The sequence below is a fragment of the Crotalus tigris genome, unplaced genomic scaffold (genome assembly GCF_016545835.1).
Source record: "Crotalus tigris isolate CLP2741 ecotype Arizona unplaced genomic scaffold, ASM1654583v1 scf7180000024337.5909745, whole genome shotgun sequence".
NCBI lineage: Eukaryota > Metazoa > Chordata > Lepidosauria > Squamata > Viperidae > Crotalus > Crotalus tigris.
Genome location: NW_024100507.1, coordinates 2,662,085 through 2,686,981, shown reverse-complemented (window position 1 = coordinate 2,686,981; position 24,897 = coordinate 2,662,085). Strand labels below are relative to the sequence as shown.

Below are 24,897 nucleotides of genomic sequence, written 5' to 3'. Positions count from 1 at the left end.
GAAGGCTCCTAACAAGTAAACAATTGATAGTTTTCCTCTACTGTTTTTGTTTTGATATCATTGTACTGAAAAGTAGGCATTATTTTTTAACTACAAACATTCCATTATAGAAACAGTACAAAAATGTTAAACTTCAAGAAGGCAGATATGTTCTCATTTATTCATATTTGATTACTTGAATATTTAATAAATTTATTCAGATAATTTACTATTATATGTGCCATTCATACAATGGCAACTACTTCATATTTGCAACCGAGAAAGCAGCATTATGAGCTATCTAAAATCTAAAGCGTTTTAATTTTAATTATTTCAAATGTTTATAGGCTGCTCACTATTCATGGGTTTTCAGGCTCAGTTACAACTTGCCTTTTTTACTAGGTTTGCTCATCATTATTGCCCTCTCAAATAATCAATTGTTATGTAACTTACACTCTTCCTATATTTCAACCCTCTCTTTTGTGAAATAAAATTATGATGGTTCAGAAAGACTTTATAAAGCTTAGGTACAAATAATGTACGGTAGTTAGTAAAATTTATTTGAAATAGACAGGGAAGCTAATAATACCTCAAACGATAGCCAATTCCCCATTTTGTCTTAAGGAAGAGAGAGGAGCCAAGACATTTCAGCATTCCTCGAGAAATCACAGCTTTCCGATCTAGAAACAAGAATATCTTCAGTTATTCTTTTGTAGATAGTAACCATCAAGGAATAACTGCTGTAGTTATGGGGTGCATATCTCTGAACATGCCTGCAACAATGTCTGCTTCATCCATGAAATGGGTACTGAATACTGTCACAGAATTGGCTTTTCTGTTTTTCAAGAGGTTCCAAACAGTTTGCCGCGAGCATGGATCCATACCAATTGTTGGCTCATCTAACAGCAATACCTAAATAAATATACGTAAAAACACACACATATCATCCTCATCCTCATCATTTTGAACACAACAAAAATAATCTTCATTAACTTTATTATTACTTTCTCTCAAAACATGTGATATGATCACAAAACTATATGTGGTAGGATAAAGATATAACCATTATAAGGAAACAATGACCAAAGTAAATATGAAGTTTTATAAATTAATGTCATTCAAAGGTGACACTCCTAATTTGGAATTCACAATAAAAATCACACAGGTAGTCCTCAATTTATGACCATAATTGAATCCACAATTTCTGTAGCTAGTTTTTAACTGAATTTTGCCACATTTTACGGCCTTTCTTGCTACAGTTGTTAAGTGAATCACTGCAGTTGTTACGTTAGCAATATGGTTGTGAAGCGAATCTGATATCCTCATTGACTCTGGGACAATGCAACTGTCATAAATATATAATAGTTGCCAAGTGTCCGAATTTTGATCATGCGACCCTGGGAATGTTGGTCGTAAATGTGAAAACCAGTCATGAGGCACTTTTTTCAATGCTGTTGAACAGTCACTAAACAAATGGTTGTAAGTCGAGGATCATTCTACAGTTTACTCTAATATAACTTTATATCAGTTGTAACAAAGTATTTCTACTGTGAGCATATCCACACTTAAGATTTACATTGCTTTTGCAGTCCTGTAATTGTAGCAGCAAGTCACCTTTTCCAGACTGAGGTAACTTGCCTCACAAGGTATTCAGAGGAAACTATAAGCTACTATATCTTTTCATTAGATAATTCCCGTGATCCTGTGTTTCCCACTTTTTTGATCTGTGAAAGCAACTGGCAAATCCCACCTTGTCCCCCACTAATTACAATGTTATTAATTCCACATCTGTTGACATTATTCAATACAAGATTTCCAGGAAAGGAATCTGAGAATTTTGGAAGCAGTCTCAAAACAATACAAATCAAATGATGCAACTATTCTCAATTCAATTCCTATTTAGGTTTTGGCTTCCTTTGAATATTTCAGTATCGGGACAAGCCCCAGCCAATACTGGAGTTGCTCACAGTACCATGAGTTCCTTTTATTCTTCTCAGAACCATAAGCAATGCCAATGTGGTTATGAGCCGCACTGCATAATGAATTTTGGAATTTCTCCACAGAGTTGAAATAGGGCAAAAATGAGACTGATCTCTCGGCACTGTATTTTTTAGTTTATTCAATCAATTGATCAATTTCTATATATGTCTGATCAGCAGGCCTCTGATGGGTCCAAGACAAATTGCCACAGCCAACTCGCAGTGGCCAACTTGCTGTGGCCAACCTGCCACAGCCAACTCACTACGCCAATTCACCGTGGCACAACTACTATGGGACAAAAGTTACACTAATATTAAAGAAATGGTGGAATAGAATAATTAAAGAAAGGATGAAAAGGGGGAGACAAAATGAAATGTGAATGATAAAAATTAGAATACTTTACAAATTATTTTAAATACTTAAACTGAATTGTTGAGTTGGCCTGCAACAAGTTGGCCATGGTAACTTTGCTGCAGTGAATTGTCCCATTCTAGCCTCAAATTGCTGGAGTAATGTACTGTAATCATCCGAGTAAATTTCGGGAGAAAAAAATGTACTAAGGTAATGATGGTAATTTAATCAACTAAGCTACCTAACTACCTAAACTAGTAGAGAAGGAAAATGAGGGGGGGGGGGAGAGGGAGATCATTGTCCTTTTGGCATTTACCTTTGGATCTCCAAGAACTGCAAATCCAACTGACAGCTTCCTTTTTTGGCCTCCACTCAAGATTTTTGCTTGATTATCTTTAAAGAACTGCATATCCAAGTCTAATAAAACATTCTGAACCTTACAAAATCCAGAAGAAAAAGTTTTAATTATGTTTATTATGTATATATTGTGTGTACTATAATAAAATATTATGTATTATTATGTTTATTAATTATAGAAGCTTGTATACTGCCCAATTCAATCTAGATTCTAGGCAGTTAAAAATTGACAATATTAAGAACAATCATAATAGCTTAACACCTTCTCACTCCCAGCAATCAGCTGAACAGCTCAGTCAAGTGTTATCCCTTCCACCAGAGATTCACGGGAAGAAATTTTGAGACGTAAAACTTATACATGTATATGTGCACACATAAGCATAGATAAAAAAAACTTGTTAAATACAAAAAATTTTAAAAGAGGTTTCCTTATTGCTTTCCTATCTTACAAAATTTCTTGAAATGAAGGAAAATATTATGAAATTAATCATTTCAAATTTAACTTACAAAATTGTTCTACATTCTAATTCCGTGTTGTCTTTAGCATAAAAAACTATTTTACTAATCCAAGTATATATATGTTAACATTTTCAAAAGGTACATATTTTAATCAACTTAGGCTTGATGAATGTTATGATGGATTATATATAGCCTTGCTGCAAAAAACATTCTTAGTCATTTTATTTGATCAAAATGATAACAGTGGGCATTGAATACAAATGGTATTTAATTGACTCACCTCTTGTATTACATCATTGGGAGGTATCCCTTTAACAGAGGCAATTATTGATAGATTCTCTTCCACAGTTAATACATCAAAAAAAATATCTATCTGTTGGCAAACTCCCATCATCTTTCTTACATCTAGCATTTCATCTATTTCAGAAACTTGATATCCATATATTGATGCAAAACCTAATTTATAAAAATAGAGAAAAGAGGAAATAATCATATGGCTAACAACAGACAGAACACAGTGAAATAGGTATAGCTATTATAATACATTAAAAACTAATTGAGAGAAACATTCAGAAGAAAATGCTCATGAAATCCAAATGAAGCTTTGTGCATTCGTAGTTGACACACTGTACACAATTTACACATACATAAAAGGGGAATGGGATTGTATATCTTAAGTATTTTACATACATACAGTATAGAATGGCAAAGGGACTTTTAATGGGCATGATTAAAAAAAAGTGGGCATAAAAAAAGAAAAATGAAAACATTTTAACAATATATACCATCAGAAGGTGGACACAATCCACAAAGAATATTCATCAAAGTTGTTTTGCCTGTTCCACTGTGTCCAAGTAATGCTGTGATCTGACCTTCATATATGTCGAAGGATAAATCTATTAAAAGTTAAAATAATTAGTGGGGGGAATTAAGTATATCAATAAGCATTGCTACAATAACAACAACAGCAACAACAACAACAACAATAATAATAATAGTTGGAAGGGACCTTGGAGATCATCTAGTCCAATCCCCTGCTCAGGCAGAAAACCCTATAGCATTTCGGAGAAATGGCTGTCCAGTCTCTTCTTAAAAACTTCCAATGTTGGAGCATTCACTGCTTCTGGAGGCAGGTTGTTCCACTGGTTAATTGTTCCAACTGTCGGGAAATTTCTCCTTAGTTCTAGGTTGCTTCTCTCTTTGGTTAGTTTCCATCCGTTGCTTTGTGTCCTGCCTTCAGGTGCTTTGGAGAATAGCTTGACTCCCTCTTCTTTGAGGCAACCCCTGAGATATTAGATCAAGTAAATTATATCCACAGCATTCCTCTGGTCCACTAATGTTGTCATCTGGTCAAAGAATGCAATAAGATTTGTCTGGCATGATCTATTTTTGACAAACCCGTGTTGGCTTTTGTTATGACTTTGTTTGCCTTAGGTGTTCACTGGTTCATTGCTTGATTATCTTTTTCAGAATCTTCCCATGTATTGAGGTCAGGCTGATAGGTCTGTAGTTTCCTGGATCCATTTTTTCCCCTTTTTTGAAGATGGAAACTACATCAGTTCTTTTCCAGTCCTCTGGTAGTTCCTCTGTGCTCCAGGATCTTTGAAAAATATATCGTATATTCCGACGGATAAGATGACCTGGTGTATAAGACAACCCCCATCTTCGGTGCTGAGTCGCATGCCTAGAAAGTCATCTTATATGCCGGAAACTACCGTAATTTCCAGCGTATAAGACGACTCGGTGTATAACACGACCCCCAACTTCGGCACCGAGTTTAACACTTGCGAAAGTCATCTTATACGCCGGAAAGTACGGTAGTTCAGTGGTTCTGAGATCACATCTGCCAGTTCCTTGAGAACCTTGGGGTCTAATCCATACTAAACCCATTTATAATGTCATTGAAAGAACATTTTATATACTGAACATAATTAAAGTCCTTGAAGAATTAAAAAATCACGATTGTTAACAAAAAAAGTGCAAGAATTCTAATGTCACAGATTATTGAAAATTAAACACTCTTACTTTTCAAAGCCTCCACAATTTCATCCTTTTTAACAAAAGATTTCTCAATATGGCTGATTCTAAAAAAAAAGACAGGCAGATGCAGTTTTTAAGAAGATACAATTTTTAAGAAATCAGAGTTACATTCTACATTGTAATTTTTACGTGCATGATGTTTAGCTGGTTTGGCTAGAACTAAAGACGACATGAAAAAATGGAGGTTTCTCCCAGAGGACAAAGATATTTACTGAGAATTTGGCGTCATTCAAACAACTATCCATTTTTTACAATGCCCCTTGGAAACGACATGCACACAAAATAATTGCTGCTTGGAAATATCCCTGCTATCAATGTGGCCTGGCATTGGACTAGAACGATATAAATTTATGTTTTTACTAAAGTTTTAATCTTTTTAAATTTAAATTAATAATTTTTTCCTTTCTAGTTCCTGCATTTCTGATACAAGATGAGATATGACGAGACATGCATGAAAGTCTCTTTCTTGATCTGGTCTACCTTGATGGCTGACATACAAATGCTTTTTATGGTGTTGTAGTAAAAGGGTATGGAAACCAATGCCATTGTCCAGTATGGATTGTTTTCCCTTGGGCTATAAATCACCACAGCCCTATAAAGAACACACACAAAATAACTTCACATGCCATGAAAATTATCATATAATATTTAAATGGAAGTTATTTATTTTCCACATTCCTGAACTTTAAAAAGAAAAACTGTATTCAATTAACTTTACACTTTATTTGTGGCTGCATAAACAAATTACCCTGTTACTTTCTCATACAAAATATATCTTAATTGACATCATGGTATTTACATTTAATCAATTTAAATTTAATCAAAATTAATCTATCATACCTGATAGCTTCTTTTCCCCTAAATTCAGAAGGTATAGGTTCAATGACCTGAGTGAAATCTACGTGTTCATTACTACAGCTCTCATACAATTCTTCATAATTTCTTGTTTTTTTAATCCAAAATGAGGGCTTTAAAAAGAAGAAAAAACTCCGTCGCAATCCATATGCTCCTGGAAATAAAGTACCCATATATAAAAGGGTAAATATTAAATATTTTGGAGTACTGGGACAGTTCAAAAAGGTGGTCTTACACTATGTATACAACAGTGAAAGGAAATGCTCCAGTTGATCAAGACCTCATTTCTCCCACCAACCTACACCGTTTCATTTTTGAGCACTACTCTATTTTTTTCACAAATTTATTCCTTTTTTAAGTGTGCAAAACTAGTAGTTATAAGCAAGATCAAGTATAAAAGCAATCTGAAAATGTTGTTCCTATTTAAGACAAAGAAAAGATCCAAAGTATATATATTGTCAAGGCTTGCCAGCAAAAATAGTACAATAGTCCATTTAGTTGTCAACAGATGTGATTTTAATGATCGGATTTATTTCAGTACTTAATAAAAACACAAGAAATTATTTTAAATGGTTTACCCTGAATGAGGTACATCTTCATTTGATCCTGAACTAGATATATGATTAATGATTGGAGTTCCAGATTCACATGTGCCTAAGGGCATTTTCTTCATTTGTCAATTAGAGATATAGCACTCAGTCTTATAAAATGTGGGCAAAGAGCATGTACAACTACTCACATGTCTATACAATTTATATAGTATGACTCTATGTTGCCTTATGCAGCCCATAAACTGTTATCTTGATCTATACATTTGAACGCTTAAGGTTTAATATACCATGGATTAGCACAATTTGTAAAGTAGTTCACTGTATATGTAAAGCATCATCAGGTTGCAACTGATCACTTAGTGATCATCTGAAGTTAAGATGGACACCCTTTCCAAGACACTTACAACCCAGTTATGAAGTTCCGATGACTGCCCCCCCTCCCAACAGTCACATGACCATATTTCTGGTGCTTGGCAACCATCCTACCTTTACAGCTGTTTACAGCATCCCGCAGTCATATTTTGCTGAAAAATGTCATTTAATTCTGGTTTTCGGCAAAAATGACCCAGAATGAACAATGGATTCTCTTAACAACTGTGATGTTTGCTTAATAACTGCTACAAAAAAAAATGTTGTAAAATCGTGTCAGTCCTGTGTTGACCTACTTTATGACCATCAAAACTTAAAACCGCTTGAATGAGCAGGCTCCATTGTGGTTGTAAGTCAAGGACTACGTGTAATGCCTTCATTCTGAGCTTCTGTAACATATATGAATGTTACAACATGTTAGGTTCCATAGATGCTGTCTCACTAAGACCAAGTTTCAGATTCAAAATTTCTTCTTCCCTATTTAAGTAAGTATCTAAATCAGCGGTTCTCAACCTATGGGTCACGACCCCATTTGAGGTCGATCGACCATTTTTCGGGGGTCGCCATTTTTCACGGCGCCGCACATGCGCGCCGCGCATGGGGGGCCCCACGCATGCGCGCCGTGCATGGGGCGCCACCGCACATGGGGCGCCGTGCGTGCACGCCGTGCATGGGGGCGCCGTGCATGCGCACCACGCATGGGGCGGCACCGTGCATGCACACCGTGCATGGGGGTGTCGCGCATGCACATCGCGCATGGGGCGCCGCCGCGCATGCGCAGAATGTTTGTGTGATGGGGGTTGCCGTCACACAAATGTTGAGAACCACTGATCTAAATGGTTACTGAATATATCTCACTATTTACATTCTTTTCCAGTTCTAATAAACATACCTGGAATCACCTGATCAAAATAAATCCCTAGAAGTAGATACAGCATGCTATCAAGAGCCAATAGCGTAAGAGCAATGATTAGTGGATAAGGGCCATGGGTTAAATTTGAGAAAACAGCTCCGTGTTCAAAATCTTCCAGATGTATAACCTGCAAGCAAATGTGAAAGTGCCACTGCATTAAAATGTTAAGAAAAAATTAACAAGTTACCTAACTCTAATTATAGAGAATAATGAAAGGAAAATCTCCTCCAAACTTAATTTAGATTGGAACCAGCAGCTACAAGCTAATGCATGCTCAGAAAATCAGACCTCTACATTCATTAAATTTTCTCCTCTCCTCATCTCTGGTTTGTAGCTGGCATTACAACAGAAATTATGGCCTTGCCAGCCAAAAGGAATATTGGGGAGTGTAGCAACATGAAATAAAGAGGCTATTATATTTTACATCTTTCTTATTTTAAACGAAAGGCTGCATTCACAGACACCCACTACTATTTTGATAACAAAACATGGCTGAAACATATCCCACCATTTTGTATGTATGTCCTGCAACTGGATACAAGAGGCTAGTCATAAGATTTACATCAGGATATCATGATATGAGTTCTACCACTTGGCCCCTTTCCCTCCCACAGATGCCTACGATTATAATTTCAATTTGTTCGTATAATTTATGCTAATTTTCCCTCATATGCTTCATCCCACTGCAACTGCATTCTGTTAAAGAAATGTGCCGGGAAAAACAATTTCACCAGAGAACTCAATATATGGTTTAATATCATGATTCTGGCACATAAAATGAACTCTAAGCGGAGAGAAAAAAACAGATTGGAAATTTTTTCTGCTAAGAGGGACTAGCAAGAAAAAGAGTTTTGCAGCTTGAATTTATAGCGAAACTAAACTGACTGGAAGTGACATTTATATCAAAAGTGAATATTATAGCTTATGTAAACCTAATCCTACATCTGAGGAAATACAAACTTATACAAACCACTGAACAGTAGGTTCACTGTGATAATGTCATACATATACTGGCAGTATATTGTATGAAAGCTTATAATATGAGATTAGTTCTTTCTGTTGAAATCAAATGCCAAGCCACAAATCTTTGTGCAAATGTTAATTAAGATGAAATTAATGCACAGCTTTCAAGATTAACATACTTCTCATTTTAAAAATAAAATACCCATTTGAATTGAGAAACCCATTAACAAACAAGTATTACATTTGCTGAATGTTTGAATCAAGGATATATGTGACATGTATTGAAGTAGAATAAAGCCCAGACAGTCACAAATAATAGTAACAAGCCAATAGAATGCTTTACTAACCTGTGCAACACCAACTAAAAATGTGCACTCACACAGTGGACTTAATGACCACACAAAGGATTTTGGGAAGTCTTGCAGCAGGACAATGGTCACACCTATAGCACCAAAAGCCACAGTCGTAAAATACTGTGCTGAGCCAGCATTTGATGATTTTTTAAAAAGTGATGTTAGCATAAATGCAAAGGAAATCTAAAGGAAAATAGAAAACATGTTTCAGGGTGCAAGAAATCTCACTTCAAAATTTCAAAATCAGATTTTTATATGCGGCCACCTATCTCAAAAGACAAAAAGTAACATCTATCTCACATTTCACACAGAACTTTCTACAGAGAGTACAGTGTGCCAATGTCTCCAACCTATGACCTGCAAATGCTACTACATTGTTTACAGCATGGTATTTCAGATACATTTCTGTGTATGCATATCTTATCCTTGAAAGAGGGTAAGACCGACCTCCCATTTGAATTTTCAAGCCTTCTATGCATTAAAATTATTGTGTTCCAAAGAGCACAATAATTATTAAACTATTAAAAACTTCCTCATTCTGGATGGTATGATTATAAATTTAAAACATTAAACTGAGCAGTACTCAGAACTTAAACTGAGTACAAGTTCTAGCTCAGCTTCCTCCACTTCTTATACGTCAGACATTACTGTTATTAGCTAGCAGCCAAAATGTGAAGACTGATTTTTTTTTTTTTAGAAAGAATCAAATCAATATCTCCCTACTGCAAGACTTGGACTGCTATCTTAGATCACTCCTTAGATAATGGAGAAGCCTTAGTGCTGGTGCAGGTGGATTGTACACTGAGATACCCACTCTCTTTAATGAAGAGCTTTCCTGAGGAAATAGCTGGCTTTTTTCATAACTATGCAGTTATTATTGGAGAAGTTCTTCGTTCAGCAAGGCTTAAACTCTTTTCTGTACACACATAATTTTAATATGGCTATGTTAGCACATTATGATGTTATGTGTATTATATGCGATTTAGGTTTTTGGTTTATTTCGTTTATGATTTGTCTGATAAAAAAAATAAGTGACAGATTTTGTTTTGCTTTTTCCTGCTTGACTGTCTAGTACTACAAGGGGAGAAAATGCATCTATTTAAATAATACATCATACTCATTTTGCTGTATGAGTAAATTGCTATGATATCTTTGTTTCATATTTTGGACAAACTCTCAACCAAGTACTGTAATGGAGCCTGCCCATGGTTGTAAGTAGTGACAGTCATAAAGCGGGTCACCCACATGACTGACACAATTTTTTTGTGGCAGTTGTTAAGCAAATTCCACAGTTGTTAAATGAACCCATTTTTCACTATGGGTCATGTTTGCCAAAAACTTTAAGTAAATATTGTAAATGTGATGATAAGATGCTGCAAACAGCTGTAAATGTGGGCTGGTTGCCAAGTCCCAAAATGCAGTCACATGACTGCAGGGTGGTGATGGCCTTAGCTGTCAGAATTGGGTGGTAAGTACCTTTTGGAGAAGGTCTATCATAACTTCAAATGGTCACTAAGTGACCAGTCCTTAGTCGAAGATTATCTGTAAGATTACTGAATCCTTTGCAATCCTCATTTCTTAAATGAATGGGTTTTTCATGAAGAGGTAATACATAGCAAGGGGGCGGTATCCTTACGACTGTGAAATTCTTTGGAATTGATTTCAAAAAGCTGTTTCAAAGTGTACATGGGTGTGAATATAGATCTATCTATATTTCTTTGAAACAGCCAGGGCTTTTCCCAGAATTGTGTGGTAGCCACAGAAGACAGTCACGGGTTCCTGAGTTGTGAATATATGCTATATTCTCGTTCCCACATGTTTCAAAGCAACTTTTCCGATTATTTGTTGAGTATTGCACAGCAAAAATATAATACTGTTCCCATTGTGGCAGAATATTATGGGTGATTCGGATTTTTATCCATTTTCCTGTGCTGTTGTTTACAGCAATGCATATGCCAGAGCTGTACAAGTTCCTGATATATATCCCAAATGTAAATGTATGTATTGCTGGCTACCTTTGTGAAAAGATCCTAGAATTATTCCCTAGGAACATCAACAGCCAAGTGAACTCACACTTGTTAACATAGTATCCACAACAGAGTGACAAAAAGTGCATACACACGCACATGCACACACACTTACAGAGGATATTCCATATAGGAAAAAAAGAAGAAATATCACAAAGCTGCTACTTTGAGGAAAAAGTGAAGAAAATGTTGCAATGACGGACATGAGAAAGGACATAACAAATATCAGGCTGGAGTATAGTAAGACCCAAGACAGCCTAGAAAAAAGAAGCACAAAACAAGTTTCATGAATTTAAAGTAACCTGTGCAAATTATTAATTTGAAAGAAAATATTCAGGGCAATGAAGAGGGCCAGCACTTCCAGAAGTTCTTACATGAAATAAATAAAGCGAAAAAACATAGAACTGTAGCAGATATTATAACAGCACAAAATAATTGCTGTGTGTATCTTTTGTAACATATTAGGTTAATTAAACTCAAGAAGATAGTTTTCTATTAAGAAATGGTTATTAATGGGTGGAAAATAATTAATATTAGATTAACTTATGGGTTTTTTTAGATGAAGGAATTATTCACAAACATTATTTTAGTGAAAAGGTTGTACTATTCCAAATTGCTTTAAAACTCAACTAAAAATTACTGTTGAATATGAGATTTCTCCCAATGCTAATATTATGTCCACAAAAAGAGTTTTCCTCTGGATTTCCCCTTACCTCATAAGGTTCCAGTCATTCTCCATTTATCCTCCTTTCCCAGCTGATACTATTTATTTTTCTATTTATATTTACATTTATTAGGGCAGACTCAGTTTGGTGTAGGATTAAGGCATCAGGTTAAAACTGGGAGGCTTTGAGTCCTAGTTTTGCCTTGGGCACAAAGTCAGATGGGTGATCTTGGGCCAGTGACTTTCTCCCAGCCATAGGAAGAAGCCAATGGCCCAGTACTTCTGAAAAACCTTGCCAACAAAACTGCAGGGACTTGTCCAGGTATCTCCATGAATCGGACACAATTAACGAGAAAAAAAAATTAGCCACCCAACAGCAATTTAGAAAACTAATTTTTAAAAAATTATACAATCAGTGCAAGAACATATTTAAATTATCTCTGGTTTGTCCCTCAGTGACTAGTTACTTTGAAACTAAGGTCTTGTTACATTTGATTAAGGTTGCTTAAATGTTCCTCCAGCAAATTAGTCAAACTAGGTTTAACATTTCTTCTATACTCTGCAGAATGCTACTTCTCAAGTTGTTTCATCTGCTTTCGTTCCATTCGCACTCTGAAATTTTTATAGAAATAGCAATAGCATTTGAAAATAGAAATTTTATTTAATTTAACATTAAAAACAACTGTAGAACTGAAAAAATGGATAAGGAAGAAGCAGGAAGCAAACGGAAAAAATGGGAAAGGTGAAATGAAATAAATCAGAATGGGATTGTAAACATGTACTGAGGATGAAAGAAGCTTAGGCTTTAGTTTTCATGATTTCATGAAAACTAGCAGCACGGATTGAAGATATCAGCACAATAGAGCTAGTCCACAATTGGGATCGGCAACTCTATTGCTAAAAACTGCAGTCACTAAATGAAGAATCACATGACTACATCAGTTTTACAATGTCACTTCTGCTACCATCATTAAGAGAATCACCATGGTTAAGTCAGACATCATATGTCTGTGACTTATGATTTCACTTCCAACTTCTCCATTAATTTTGCTTACTGAAAGCTGGTTGGGAAGATTGGCAACCACATGACCAATGCTGTGACAGTTATAAATGCATGACAGTTTTAAAGCACCTGAGTGGTAATTAGGTCACTGTGGGATGCTGTGACAGCCATAAATGTGAAGAGTGATCACAAAGTTGCTTCTTTTTCCAACTGTTACAACTTCAAAGTTTTGCTAAACAAGGCAGTAGGAAAGCGAATACTACATGTACTTTGGATAGCTAGTTCAAAGACATATAGAAAAAAAATTAGGCAAAGAATTAAATTGGAAAGATGCTGATTCCAGGAAAACCTGTGGTCAATTAGTTTTTGGATTTGTTATTCCACAATGTTTTAAATGAGCCTGATTCAAATTACAGATAATTATATTATGGCATTATAAATGGTGAAGAGTATCTGCACTTTAAAATCCCTCATTGTGTCCTACAACATAAATGCTTTGTTGTTCCTGCCTTTAAGCACTGTGCTACAGCTGCTTTTGTATGGAGGTGATCATCACAAGATGTAGATACGATTGTGTAGCCATATAGTAAAAAGAAGGTAATAGTGTTAAATAAATGTAGTCATGCTCAAAAATGATATACTCTTGTGTAAGAAAACCTGAAGTACCGATTAGGATGCTTCTCTCATCATCTTTAGCAGCCTTGCACAAGCAAAAAAATGTCAGTATATCTAGCATCACATTTCAAGAAAAAAATTACTTTTCTTAAAATACTATTTCTGAACATTTTTTTCTGTTTTGGCCTATGTCTGAATTTTATATTGTTCTAAATAGCATTAATAAGATTTAATTGATATAATCATTAACCATATCTACTCTATGTTAACAAACATTATTTTAAAACAGTAACTGTTAACTCAAAAGAATTGATTCCCATTTGATAAACACAAAAAAGAAAACAGTAACTGTTAACTCAAAAGAATTGATTCCCATTTGATAGTTAAACACACAAAAGAAACTCCAGTTGTTGAAAATTATTTAATGCATTTGGAAAAAAATATAAATAGTAGATAAGATTTAAAAAAAGAGAAAAACACAGAAATAACTTACAAACAATAATATGACAACACAATCTATAATATGTACATCCATCCATACTCATTCAAAGCAGATTCTATTTTTGTTATACTAACATTGTCCAGAGCATTATATTTAATAAGAAAAACTGTTACACTCTAATGTTCCAGTCTACATGTGAAAAGTAGATATTGGAGAAGATATTGGAGAAGATATTTTAGTTTACGTTTGAGATTTTTGAAAGGGAAACAGTATGCCAGTTGGGTGACTTTGGGCCAGTCCCTCTCTCTCTCAGCCCAAACCACCTCACAGAGTTTTTGTTATTGGGGAAAATAGGAGGAGGAAGGACTATTAGGTATCTTCATCGCCTTGAATTATTTATTTATTAAATAAACTCACATACCAAAACGCCGTGTCTTGAAGTCCCATTACTATCAAAAATTCTTTCAGTTTCTTTTCTTTTTCTGTCATGATGTGGATGGTCAAATAATATCCAAATGGTGAAAAAGCAATCACTAAATAAATCAGAATGACTCCACGAAAAAAATAATCAATTTCCACTGCAGCAGATTTCCCCATTAAGACAACTTCTGTTTCCTCGAGGGCTTTCAAAATGGAATGATTGGTCTTAAACTTAGGGGAAAAAATGGAAAGGTTAAAATAAGTTGAATATTACCAGAGGTCTTACAAATTGTTTCTGTTTTCAAAGTCAGAGATAAGCTTGAATCTCTGAAACATGGTGATATGAAACAATCCTTTTAAGTTTTATATGTTAGGCAAAGCAAATTGTTTAATTAAATCTAAGACATTTTTTTCACTGATAGTAATCCTTCCATTGATAGAAAAAGGAAAGAGTGCTGTCCTTCTCCCCCAACAACTTGTATAACCTTATTAGGCCTGGGGGTCAGGAGGTGGGGCTGAGCCCATTCATTAGTTATGTAATCATAGTTAGTGTAACTGATGTTCCTGTTCATTTTTTTTAACTTCAGCTGCTGGTTGGGGAATCCTGAATAACAGACCTGGGAAAGCATAGGGCAGTGGTGGTGAACCTATGGCACATGTGCCAGAGGCGGCACTCAGAGCCCTCTCTGTGGGCACACGCGCCATGCCCCGGAGATGGCAACATGGAACTGTACAGCACAGTCAAACATCAATAGATAACCATAGGAAAAGTTTTGGGACATTTTGTATTATATCATAAAATGCTTTATAATTTTTATGTTTTAAAATGTTTTATAAAATTTGTCAAAGTTCAATTCCTAAGAGTCATGAGTCCAAGATTTTGGACATACTTGATTAGTTAGCCCATTTGAAGTATCTTGGTTAAAAAATGTTTGACCTATGATGCTCTATTTTGCCCAGCTAAAGGTTACAGACCAAAGAGTTTTAGCAGCATACAGATATTAAAATTATATATAACAGTAACTTAATAGGACCAGTTCTTTCTTTGGAAATGGAAACAGATACATTATTAATTATTCACATTAAAAACTGAAACACTGTGAGTTTTATTAATTGTTTTGTAAGAGTCTGAGAATGCCTTGCTCTTCATGGAGAAATCCTAAGCTATATCCTGTCAGGTATGAATTAATGCTGTCAGTGTTTATATTTCACACTACGTACTAATGTGGTTTGTGTATATTTGGTTTAGTATGATATTTAATCTAAACCATTGTAAACCATATTTTCTTACTATTGATTGTGAATTTAACCAGCTACAATTTATTCAATTAATCACTTTAATAAATAGTGGCTGATGTGATATATTGTCAAAATTCAAGAAAAAAATCAGTACTTTTAAAAACTTCAAGTGTATAAAATTCTAAATTATTTTACATTTACTTCTATAATTGCTGCATCAATGCAGATCTGTAATGCTGTAAATCCATGGTACCAGTATACTTCGGCTTCACACATTTCAGAAGGCTTTGAGCAACTAGCTATGGAAAAAACAAATTATATGAAAGAAAATATTAGCTTATTTTAATTGTTTAAATATGCTACAGTAAATCTGGGCTTTTTCTATTCTATATATTCAAATCCCAGCAATCTATGAACTCACTGTATATCCCTTATTCTATGTCATGATGAGATGGACAAATGGTCCAATGGATCTATGGTGGCCAACAATAATGCTAATTTCCAGAAATATAAAAGCATCTATTTAGTATGTTTACTCCTTTGATATGTCATCCCTTTCACCAAATTATTGGAATTTATATAATTTGCATGACCTAAAATCACATCTAATAACTCCTACTACTATCACTACTGAACAGTTTTATTATCCAATTTTGTAGCATAAATTCCTATTTCAACATTGCACAAAATTAGGCAAGATAAGTGCTCTATTTTTTTTTTAAAGAACATACTGTATATATCTTATATACTTATACTTACTTGTTGATTCTAAATGGCTTGAAGATACTGGAATCATTTGTTGAGGAACTCTGAGATGGTAGGACATAGAATCCTTAAAAATTACACCTATAAACTTTTCTGGACTAAGAAGGCTGGCTTCCTTCATTTCTTGTTCACTTAAAAATTCTTGTACCTCTTTTCCTGCAAAATATTAAAAGCTTATTTTATAGTGATAGGAGTGCAGTACTATATGTTCAAATGTTCCACACATTTGTGAACCCAGCAAAATAATAAACTTTTCTATTTGTTCTTACTCACCAGGGATAATGACATTTGCAAACATTCTTAAAAACCAAACGATATTCACAAGATATTGCACTGCTGTTATTAACCCTAGGATCTAACATCCAGCTTATACATCTTGTAAATTAGGGGTAAGAATCCAGTGTAATGCATGCAGCACTTTGCACTAGCCCTTTCAAAGTCAAGCAATCAAAACTTAGTGGTGCTATCATTTTAGTTACCATTTTCAATTTTAAAAAAGCTGAAATAAGTGACAAACTTCTATAAGGCTTAATGCACCATTTTTTCAACTTACAATCTTCCCAAACCTTTCAGAGAGCTTTTTTTTTTCTTACAATTGCAACATACCAATACTAAGAATGCAATAATACTCCTTTTTAATATGAACAAAGTTAACATTAAAAAAATCTACCTAATTTAACCTACTTCTTATTTTTAAAAAGGGCATCATTCTGTTTTTATACATAAATTTTGCACTAAATGAGCTTAGATACTATTTTGGAACAGTAAAGAACATCCTATTCTTTCTTTGGGCTTTTTTTTTTTTGCATATTTAAATTGCCAAAATTTGAAAGCAAGTTTTTAAATTCTGTTTACATAGGAGAAAATAGATTTTCATGCCGGGATCATAATTGATTTGCCATTGAAGGGTTGGAACTTCCAAAATAAAAGCAGTTTCATTTAGGATGAAATACCATACATATTCTCATTACCTTCTGGGCAGAATTCTGAAAACATTTTGTGCATGATTTTTCTTGTCACATTAGTTACTGGTGTGTAGCCCACAATAAACTCAGAAATACTTGTGCGATTTGTAGAATAAAGTACTCCATCTGGCATCCTGCCATGTCTTTTGTTTGGTTGGATCATGCTTATGATAATGAGCAAACCTAGTAAGGAAAGAGGGATGAGGATTTCCTGCATAGATGAAAAAAGTAAAAAGAGAAATGATTAAAAACAGTACTTTTCAATTATATCTGCAGTAATGTGCAGCACTCACAACCGTAGCTTTAAAAATAATCAAAAATATATTTTAAATGAAGCACAGATAAATGAAGCCTAAAACCTACCTATTAGAAAAGAAGTGGCATGGTAAGAGGGATTCATCAGAAAGCACCCATTTATAAGATGATAAGATAAGATAAGATAAGATAAGATAAGATAAGAGAAGAGAAGAGAAGAGAAGAGAAGAGAAGAGAAGAGAAGAGAAGAGAAGAGAAGAGAACCTTTATTGTCATTTTTATATTGTGGGCAGAATGGCACATATCAAAAATGAAATTTAGTTGCCCGCTCTCAAAGTGAAACATGTACATGACACACACCTAAATATACTATGAACAACATATGTATAGACCCACATCCCTACATATACGTAGCAAATAAATATTAAATATTGTCCATCTTGAATATATAACGGAAAGAGGAAGCTTGAGAGTTCGCAAGGTTAATGCTGTATGGAATGAAACTCTGGCTGAATCTGGATGTTCTGCTTCATATACCACGAAACCTCCTCCCAGAAGTTAACAAGGAAAACAGGTCGTGAAGAGGATGGGTAGTGTTCCAGATAATCTTACGGACCCTGCTCAAGCAGCGCTTCTGTGCTATGTTCTGGATGGGAGGGAGGGAATTGCCAATGATCTTTTCAGCCATTCTCACCACTCTCTGCATCGCCTTCCTGTCTGGAGCAGTGATGCCTCCAAACCAGAAGGCAAACTGATAAGGTTGCTCTCCACAACTTTCCCAAAGTCCCTGGAATATTTTATATCCTCCTGCTTGCCGGTGCTTTATTTTTTTTTCTGCAGAGGGCCCGGAGGCATTTTTGCAGGTGACTTTAAGCTAAAGTTGGAGGCATGAGTATTAGGCATGTCTGCTGCTTTTAGTTGACCAAACTATGTAAAAGATGGGATTAAAAATCTAATAACAATAATAGCAATCTGATTCCTTAAAGAGAAACAAACAAATGAGAATTAAGGGTATACATATATTATGTCAGCAGTGTCCCCAAGATAGCCCTGCCACAACCACTATCGTGGCTTTTGTGATCCTTCTGTGGATATAACTGATATGCACAACATTCAAAGTAGATTTCAAGATCTTTAAAATAACATTTTATAAGAGAAGTGAATGAACTAAATGAAATGAATTAAAAGCATACTTTAGCAAACAGGTTGGCTGAGCTGTTTATTAGAACGGTGACATTCAATTTGCATACTATGAATAAAGGAAAACCATGCATATGTGTTAGTTTGCCCATTAAAATCAGATGCCATCTTAAATGCTGCTAGTTTAAGCAGAAGCATAAAATTGCATTCTAAATAAGTTATGCTTATTATCTGCTTGAAAAGAACAGTAATGATATTATTGAATCCCATGTTTCAAAGTCTTCCTTAAAGATGTTTCATAGACTTGTTCCCGGACCAGAGCATATCAGAATATCACAAAATGCAACCTATATGGAAGATTTACTTCCAGGAAATGCCTCTCTATTTCTGTAATGGGCAGTTCAATAGGGACAGAGAAAAAATAATCCAGAATGGTATATTACATCCCTACTCTGAGATACATATATAAAACAGATGAACAACTTTAGGTACGTTTTGGATATTACATGCACTTATATGTATGAATGTGTGTGTGTGTGTGTGTGTGTGTGCGTCTGGGTGTGTAAATAAGGGTATTGACTGTTGAAATAAATATCTAACATGCCATCTCATATATCAGAGTTGGACAATGCAATTAGCCTAGCAATGGGACTTAAAACAAAAGATTTTCCTGTTTAAGATAGAGAATCCCTACCTACACCCTTGAACAAAATGGGTGGCCAGCTCCGTTTCATTAGTAAGTTGAGTTAATGCATGAGGGAATGAGTAAGTATGGGCGAAGAATGCTCTAAAGCAATAACACTTAACTAAGTGTGGAAATCGGTGTGCTTGCTTCTTGTTAAAAGATTTTAATTGCTTCTCTAATTAGTAATGAGGGAAAGGAGACCAATGAGCATGTTCTTCTTAAATAAATTCCCCCTATTTTTAACTATGTTATACAACAATATGCTTTTTCAGGTTACCTGATCACAGTGATGTATAAACTGTTCATCAAAGCAAGCAGAAAAAAATGTGTGCTTAAAGAGCAGAGTGATTGCCTAGGGAAATTGGGAAAATTAAAGGACCATTTAGATTTTTTTAATGAAAAACTGCACAAGAAGCATCATTTGTATGATGACTGAACGTTGGGGAGGTCCTGAGTCAGAATCAGAGTTATGGCATTATATTATTGTCATTATAGTTATTTTGTTTGTGTTATTGTTGCTGTTAGCAATATATTGTTGCTTGCATGATATAAACAGAACCAAGTAAAGCTCCTAGTCTACATGGTTTTCCAAGTGAAAAGAATTGAAATTTTATGGCTGTATTACAGGTTTACCATGAGTCATTCAACCTTACTAAATTTACTTTTTATTTTATGATGCTCAATTTACAAAATATTAAAATTAAAATAAGAGAAATACATTACTGGATGTGAAAGTTATAAGCCAATATTACTGCTTAACATTGATGTCCAGATAATAACAGCATTAGCTAAGAGATCTAAAATTTATCCAGCTCAATTAAGATTTATAAAAAGCTGATGGGCATTTAGTAATATTCATTTGGTGATTGAAACTTTGGAAACAGCTATTCATTAGGCTGCTTCATCTTAATCTTGTTGTATAATGAAAAGTTCGTAGTAATTTTTTTTATTGAAAATTTTTAAAATTTTACAAAATAAGAAAAAACAACCCTCCCCAACCCACCCCAACCCTCCCACTCCCTCCCTCAACTTTCCCAGAGCTGAATATAGGCTTAATTAATTTTTTTTGAATTCTTAAAAAAATATATATAAACCATAGATAAGTCTAAATACGTTACTTAAACTACTAATAGAATAATTAACAATAATATATATATATAAAAGACATAAATATTAAAGAAAAAAAAAGAAAATACTTAAAAAAAAGAAGAATAAAGAGAAAGAAGAAAAGAAATATAAGAAAGTAAAATAATAATAAAACATATAAAAAGAAAAAGAAATAATACAATCTATAAAATATTAAAATTTGTATATAAATTATTGATAAACTAAGTAATATTTTTGTATATCCAACTTATGTTGTATAAAATCTATCCATTTTTCCCATACCACAAAAAACTTCTCTTGCGATTGATCCTTTAAAAAAGCCGAAATCTTTGCCATTTCCGCCAGATAGGATACTTTAAAAAACCACTCTTGCAAAGTAGGCAAAGATTCCTTCTTCCAGTATTGCCCTACTAACAACCTTGCTGCTGTAATTAAATTTAACATCAGTATAACCTCCTTAGTATCACAATCGGTAACAATACCTAAGTTCGTAGTAAATTTTTGAAATATGTTTTTTTAATTATTTTTCCACCACCTATTGGGGAATCTTTTTTAAATCTTAGTTTAACAAAACATTAGCTAATTAATTAAATTAAATATAATTAAGTTTAATTTGGCATCTTCATACTATAACTAGAGTGATTACAAACTGATTTATATCAGCAGATATGAAGTTATTTTGTTACACCTGACATGGATGCTCATTGTCCCTTTTAATTTTAGTTTGGTTCTTGAACCTTTATCTTTTTTATTTTTACAAGATATTATTGGTGTTATAGCAGTGAGCACCAAATATAAAATTTTCTTATAATTTTATATAACAAATATAATAAGATAATATTTTGGATAATTAGTTGAAGTTATGCAACAATATAGTTTATATTCTAGGAACATTATGTGGAAAATATCTATTTTTTCCTTTTGGATAAAAATATATAGATTGTGTTTTATTTTTAGTTTGCTTTATTATTAGTTTAGATTATATAAAACATTTGGAATTCATTCCCCTAAAATATACCATAGTATGTGGAAATTACAATTGCAGTAGATAGAAACTGGTGATTATTTAAAATAACCTTTGAATTTGGGGGCCAAGATTAATGTAATTAGATTAATCTATTTTAAAGTGGGATTCTAGTGTTACATATTTTACACAAATAAGCAAATTATTGAGAATGTTTTTGTGGCAAGGCAAAATTCTTTGGCTATTTTTGACCAACATGAGATTGATTTATAAGGATGGTAGCTTTTGTCATGTTATAAGTGGGCTTTTATTTTAACGTCTATATTTATATAGAATGAGAATTTATTATTTCCTTTGGATTCATTTAGAGCCCATGTATAACTTCTCTGAAATACTGACAAGTCCTTAAGTTAATATATAATTGATTGGTGTGTGTGTGTGTGTGTGTGTGTGTGTGTGTGTGTGTGTATTGGAAAATTTGCATAAAAATACGACTCCTGGGCATGTCTATGGTACAAATAAAATACGAACACCAGGAGAGTATAAATATAAAAATATACTTTACTAAAAGCTGCCAAGCTTTCGTTTGGAAACTCCAAACATCATCAGGGCTAAGGAGCCAGTAAACAATGATGACTTAAATGGGTTTTGCCGGAAATAAGGATAAAGGGGTGGTGGAGGAGATGAATACCAGTAATGAGATAGTGGAAGGAATGATCCGGAAGAACCATAGAAGGAAGCGTAAGGAGAGTAATAAAGAAACATCTGGAACACTAATTAACCAGCCGGGACCGGTGACGCGGTCCATGAGCCGGGTGCAGATGCTGGCAAAACCCATTTAAGTCATCATTGTTTACTGGCTCCTTAGCCCTGATGATGTTTGGAGTTTCCAAACGAACCACATTAGGAAAGTGTACATCCTTTTAGCTTCACTTCAATCACATCAAAAGCACCAGGACCACTCATGTATATCCCATACTCTTCCCTAATATTTGTTGGATAATGTACAACTTTGAGGGCTCAGCTTCCATATTGATACTGACCTGGTTGTGAATTATCTTTAGGCTTTTTTGACAAAATATTCAAATGGGTTGCTAGTAGATCATAGTTACTTTGACCCCTTTTCTATTCCCTTCCTTTCACAGGCAAGCTTTCTCAATTTGAAGATAGCAAGGAAAAAGAATAACTCTTCTTCTTTAGTAATTAAAGAATTTTAAGAGACTATTCAAGTTACTGGACCATGGACTTGGAGATATATACCATCAACAGAATAACAAAATAAAAGGGTTGGAAGAGACTTGGAGATTTTCTAATCCAGCCCATTGCTCAAGCAGGAGACCCTATACCATTTCAGACAAGTGGTTGTCCATTAAATTGAAGCATTGACCAAACAGACTGACTTGATGCTTTATCAGCTTCAGAGATATCTGAAATATCATGAACTTTAAGTTGCTCTGTATTTGAAGTAAAATAAACAATTCAATTTTATGCATTTTTCCCAAAAATATGATCTTAAAATAAGATTTAGGGAAGAAGTTGATTCATTCAAAAATCTTGTTTTGTATTTAATGGACATCTCAAAGAATGTTTTAAAAAGGGCAAATATCAGATTTTTTTTATATTGACATTGTAAGAAATTTAATGGCTGATTCATATGATTTGATCAGGTTCATTTATGATTTTTACTTTGTCATACCAAATATTAACATAATTCGGAATAAAAATATAGCAGAGATGTGATATATTACTTCTAAAATACGGAATTTTATTAATAGAGTGCACCTGTATACAGACTCGCTATGCTTGATATCAATCATCTGATTTAATGTTGAAATGAGGTTAAAATACTTCTGATCAACTCACCTGAATACTAGTCCTTTTCGTCCGCCATTTAATTAGGCAGTTCTTATATAAAAGAACTCTAGTTTGTCGCCATGTTCCTCCTTGTCTTGGAGTCTCTGCAGACATTTTGTGTGTGGGTGTAGCCTGAAAAACAATGCATGTGGTATGCACATAAAATTAATTTATACCTTCTTTAAATGCCCAGCTTTATATTTTTTCTAATTCTGTGAATGGTACTTTACCAAAGCAGCAATGTAAGGTTTGGGAAAGAAATGTTGTCATTATTATAAGGCATTTTGTTATCATGGAAATGTTCAGTAGAAAGTTTAGAGCTTACATTCTTAAACCTAACTGTTTATTTATATATACAGAATTTATATATCACCCAGCTCCCAACTAAGCAGTTTATAACAAAATAAAAAAACCTGAATATGTAGAACCTGATAATCAACCTAATAAAAATGGGAACCCAATGCTATGCATTCATAACGAGAATACAATAATGAAATCACCAAATGCCTGCTGAAATAAAAGAGTTTGAGGGAAACAAATGAGATGAGTGGTGGATACATTTCCAGGGGAATGATGTGCCCCAACAGTAAAGACATTGCTGCATGTCTCTTTACTCTCTCCTAGGATCAAAGGCTGTAAGCCATGGGTGTCAAACTCGCCACGTCACGTGAGATGCCGCAATGTATTGAGACTTTTTTCACATTGCCGGAGCTGGGATCGGCACAGCCTCCACATGATGCAACCGTGGGCCGGTAGTTTGACACTTCTGCTTTAAGCATTCTCTCTCAGCTTGCATGTGTGGGTTGGGAAGCTTCAACCTGAAATAAAGTGTCCCCGAGGCACCATAGATGTGAGCTTTAAAGGCTTAATAGATCAATTTGCATGCACATTTCTAGTTTATCTTCAGAGGCAGGCAGGTGTGGAGTGCATTAAAGTAGTCTAAGCACATGGTGATGAGAGTATGAGCTATTGTTGACAGAGTTTTACAGTCCAGGTCCAGACCATGAGATTTACAGCAGTTAGCAGTTTCCCAGTCTAAACCCAAATAGGAGGACAATAAAAACCTGGTATACTGAGATGAGGAAGGACAGTAAGAAACAACCAAGAGTATACTGAAAATCTGCAGAAATCATTTATCTGCAATGACACATTTCAAATCATCTTTATGGCAGAAAGAAACAGGATTGGGGCAGAAAGAAATGGGAATGGTGCAATTCAATTTGTGACTGCATTTTAAGAGTGCATTGCTTGAAACCCTGCTGAAATAAACTGCCCTTCAGGTTTCACAGTTATGTATGGGATCATTTTTCAATTCAAACCACTTAGACTTAGAGTCAAGGAGAATTGCATCATAAGATAAATTACATGCTACCATAGAGGTTCTGAATGCTAGCATCTTATTTAGCAGCAACCTGTATTTTGCTTTCGATATTGTCCCCTCTATGTCCTAATTTCATTGATGAGAGCATGTCTCACATTGAATGGCTGCTGCCCAGCTTTATATTGTAGCATCTACTAGGTAACTTCACCCATCATTGCAAATTTTTCTCCCTCATCCACATGAATTTTCTGTCTGAACAGC

At 34.4% G+C, this 24,897-nt stretch overlaps 1 protein-coding gene across 5 annotated transcripts in view; it reads right to left on the bottom strand.

The window, feature by feature from the left end:
* Window positions 1–24,897, bottom strand: part of LOC120299991 (ATP-binding cassette sub-family A member 5-like) — a 50,805-nt gene that overhangs the window by 24,186 nt on the left and 1,722 nt on the right. For 3 of the 5 annotated variants that reach the window (XM_039325413.1, XM_039325416.1, XM_039325414.1), the window contains exons 3-17: window positions 23,325–23,447; window positions 17,317–17,521; window positions 16,340–16,501; window positions 15,776–15,879; window positions 14,343–14,572; window positions 11,313–11,454; window positions 9,165–9,353; window positions 7,834–7,981; window positions 6,007–6,175; window positions 5,152–5,210; window positions 3,912–4,022; window positions 3,407–3,582; window positions 2,627–2,746; window positions 753–891; window positions 569–659 (exon numbers count right to left, since the gene is read on the bottom strand). In XM_039325413.1, the coding sequence (XP_039181347.1) occupies window positions 569–659; window positions 753–891; window positions 2,627–2,746; window positions 3,407–3,582; window positions 3,912–4,022; window positions 5,152–5,210; window positions 6,007–6,175; window positions 7,834–7,981; window positions 9,165–9,353; window positions 11,313–11,454; window positions 14,343–14,572; window positions 15,776–15,879; window positions 16,340–16,501; window positions 17,317–17,521; window positions 23,325–23,429 (2,150 nt within the window). In that variant the 5' untranslated portion in view covers window positions 23,430–23,447. Of the gene's footprint in view, window positions 1–568; window positions 660–752; window positions 892–2,626; window positions 2,747–3,406; window positions 3,583–3,911; window positions 4,023–5,151; window positions 5,211–6,006; window positions 6,176–7,833; window positions 7,982–9,164; window positions 9,354–11,312; window positions 11,455–14,342; window positions 14,573–15,775; window positions 15,880–16,339; window positions 16,502–17,316; window positions 17,522–23,324; window positions 23,448–24,897 lie in introns of those variants that run through there. The other 2 variants (XM_039325415.1, XM_039325417.1) reach the window with 2 other exon arrangements.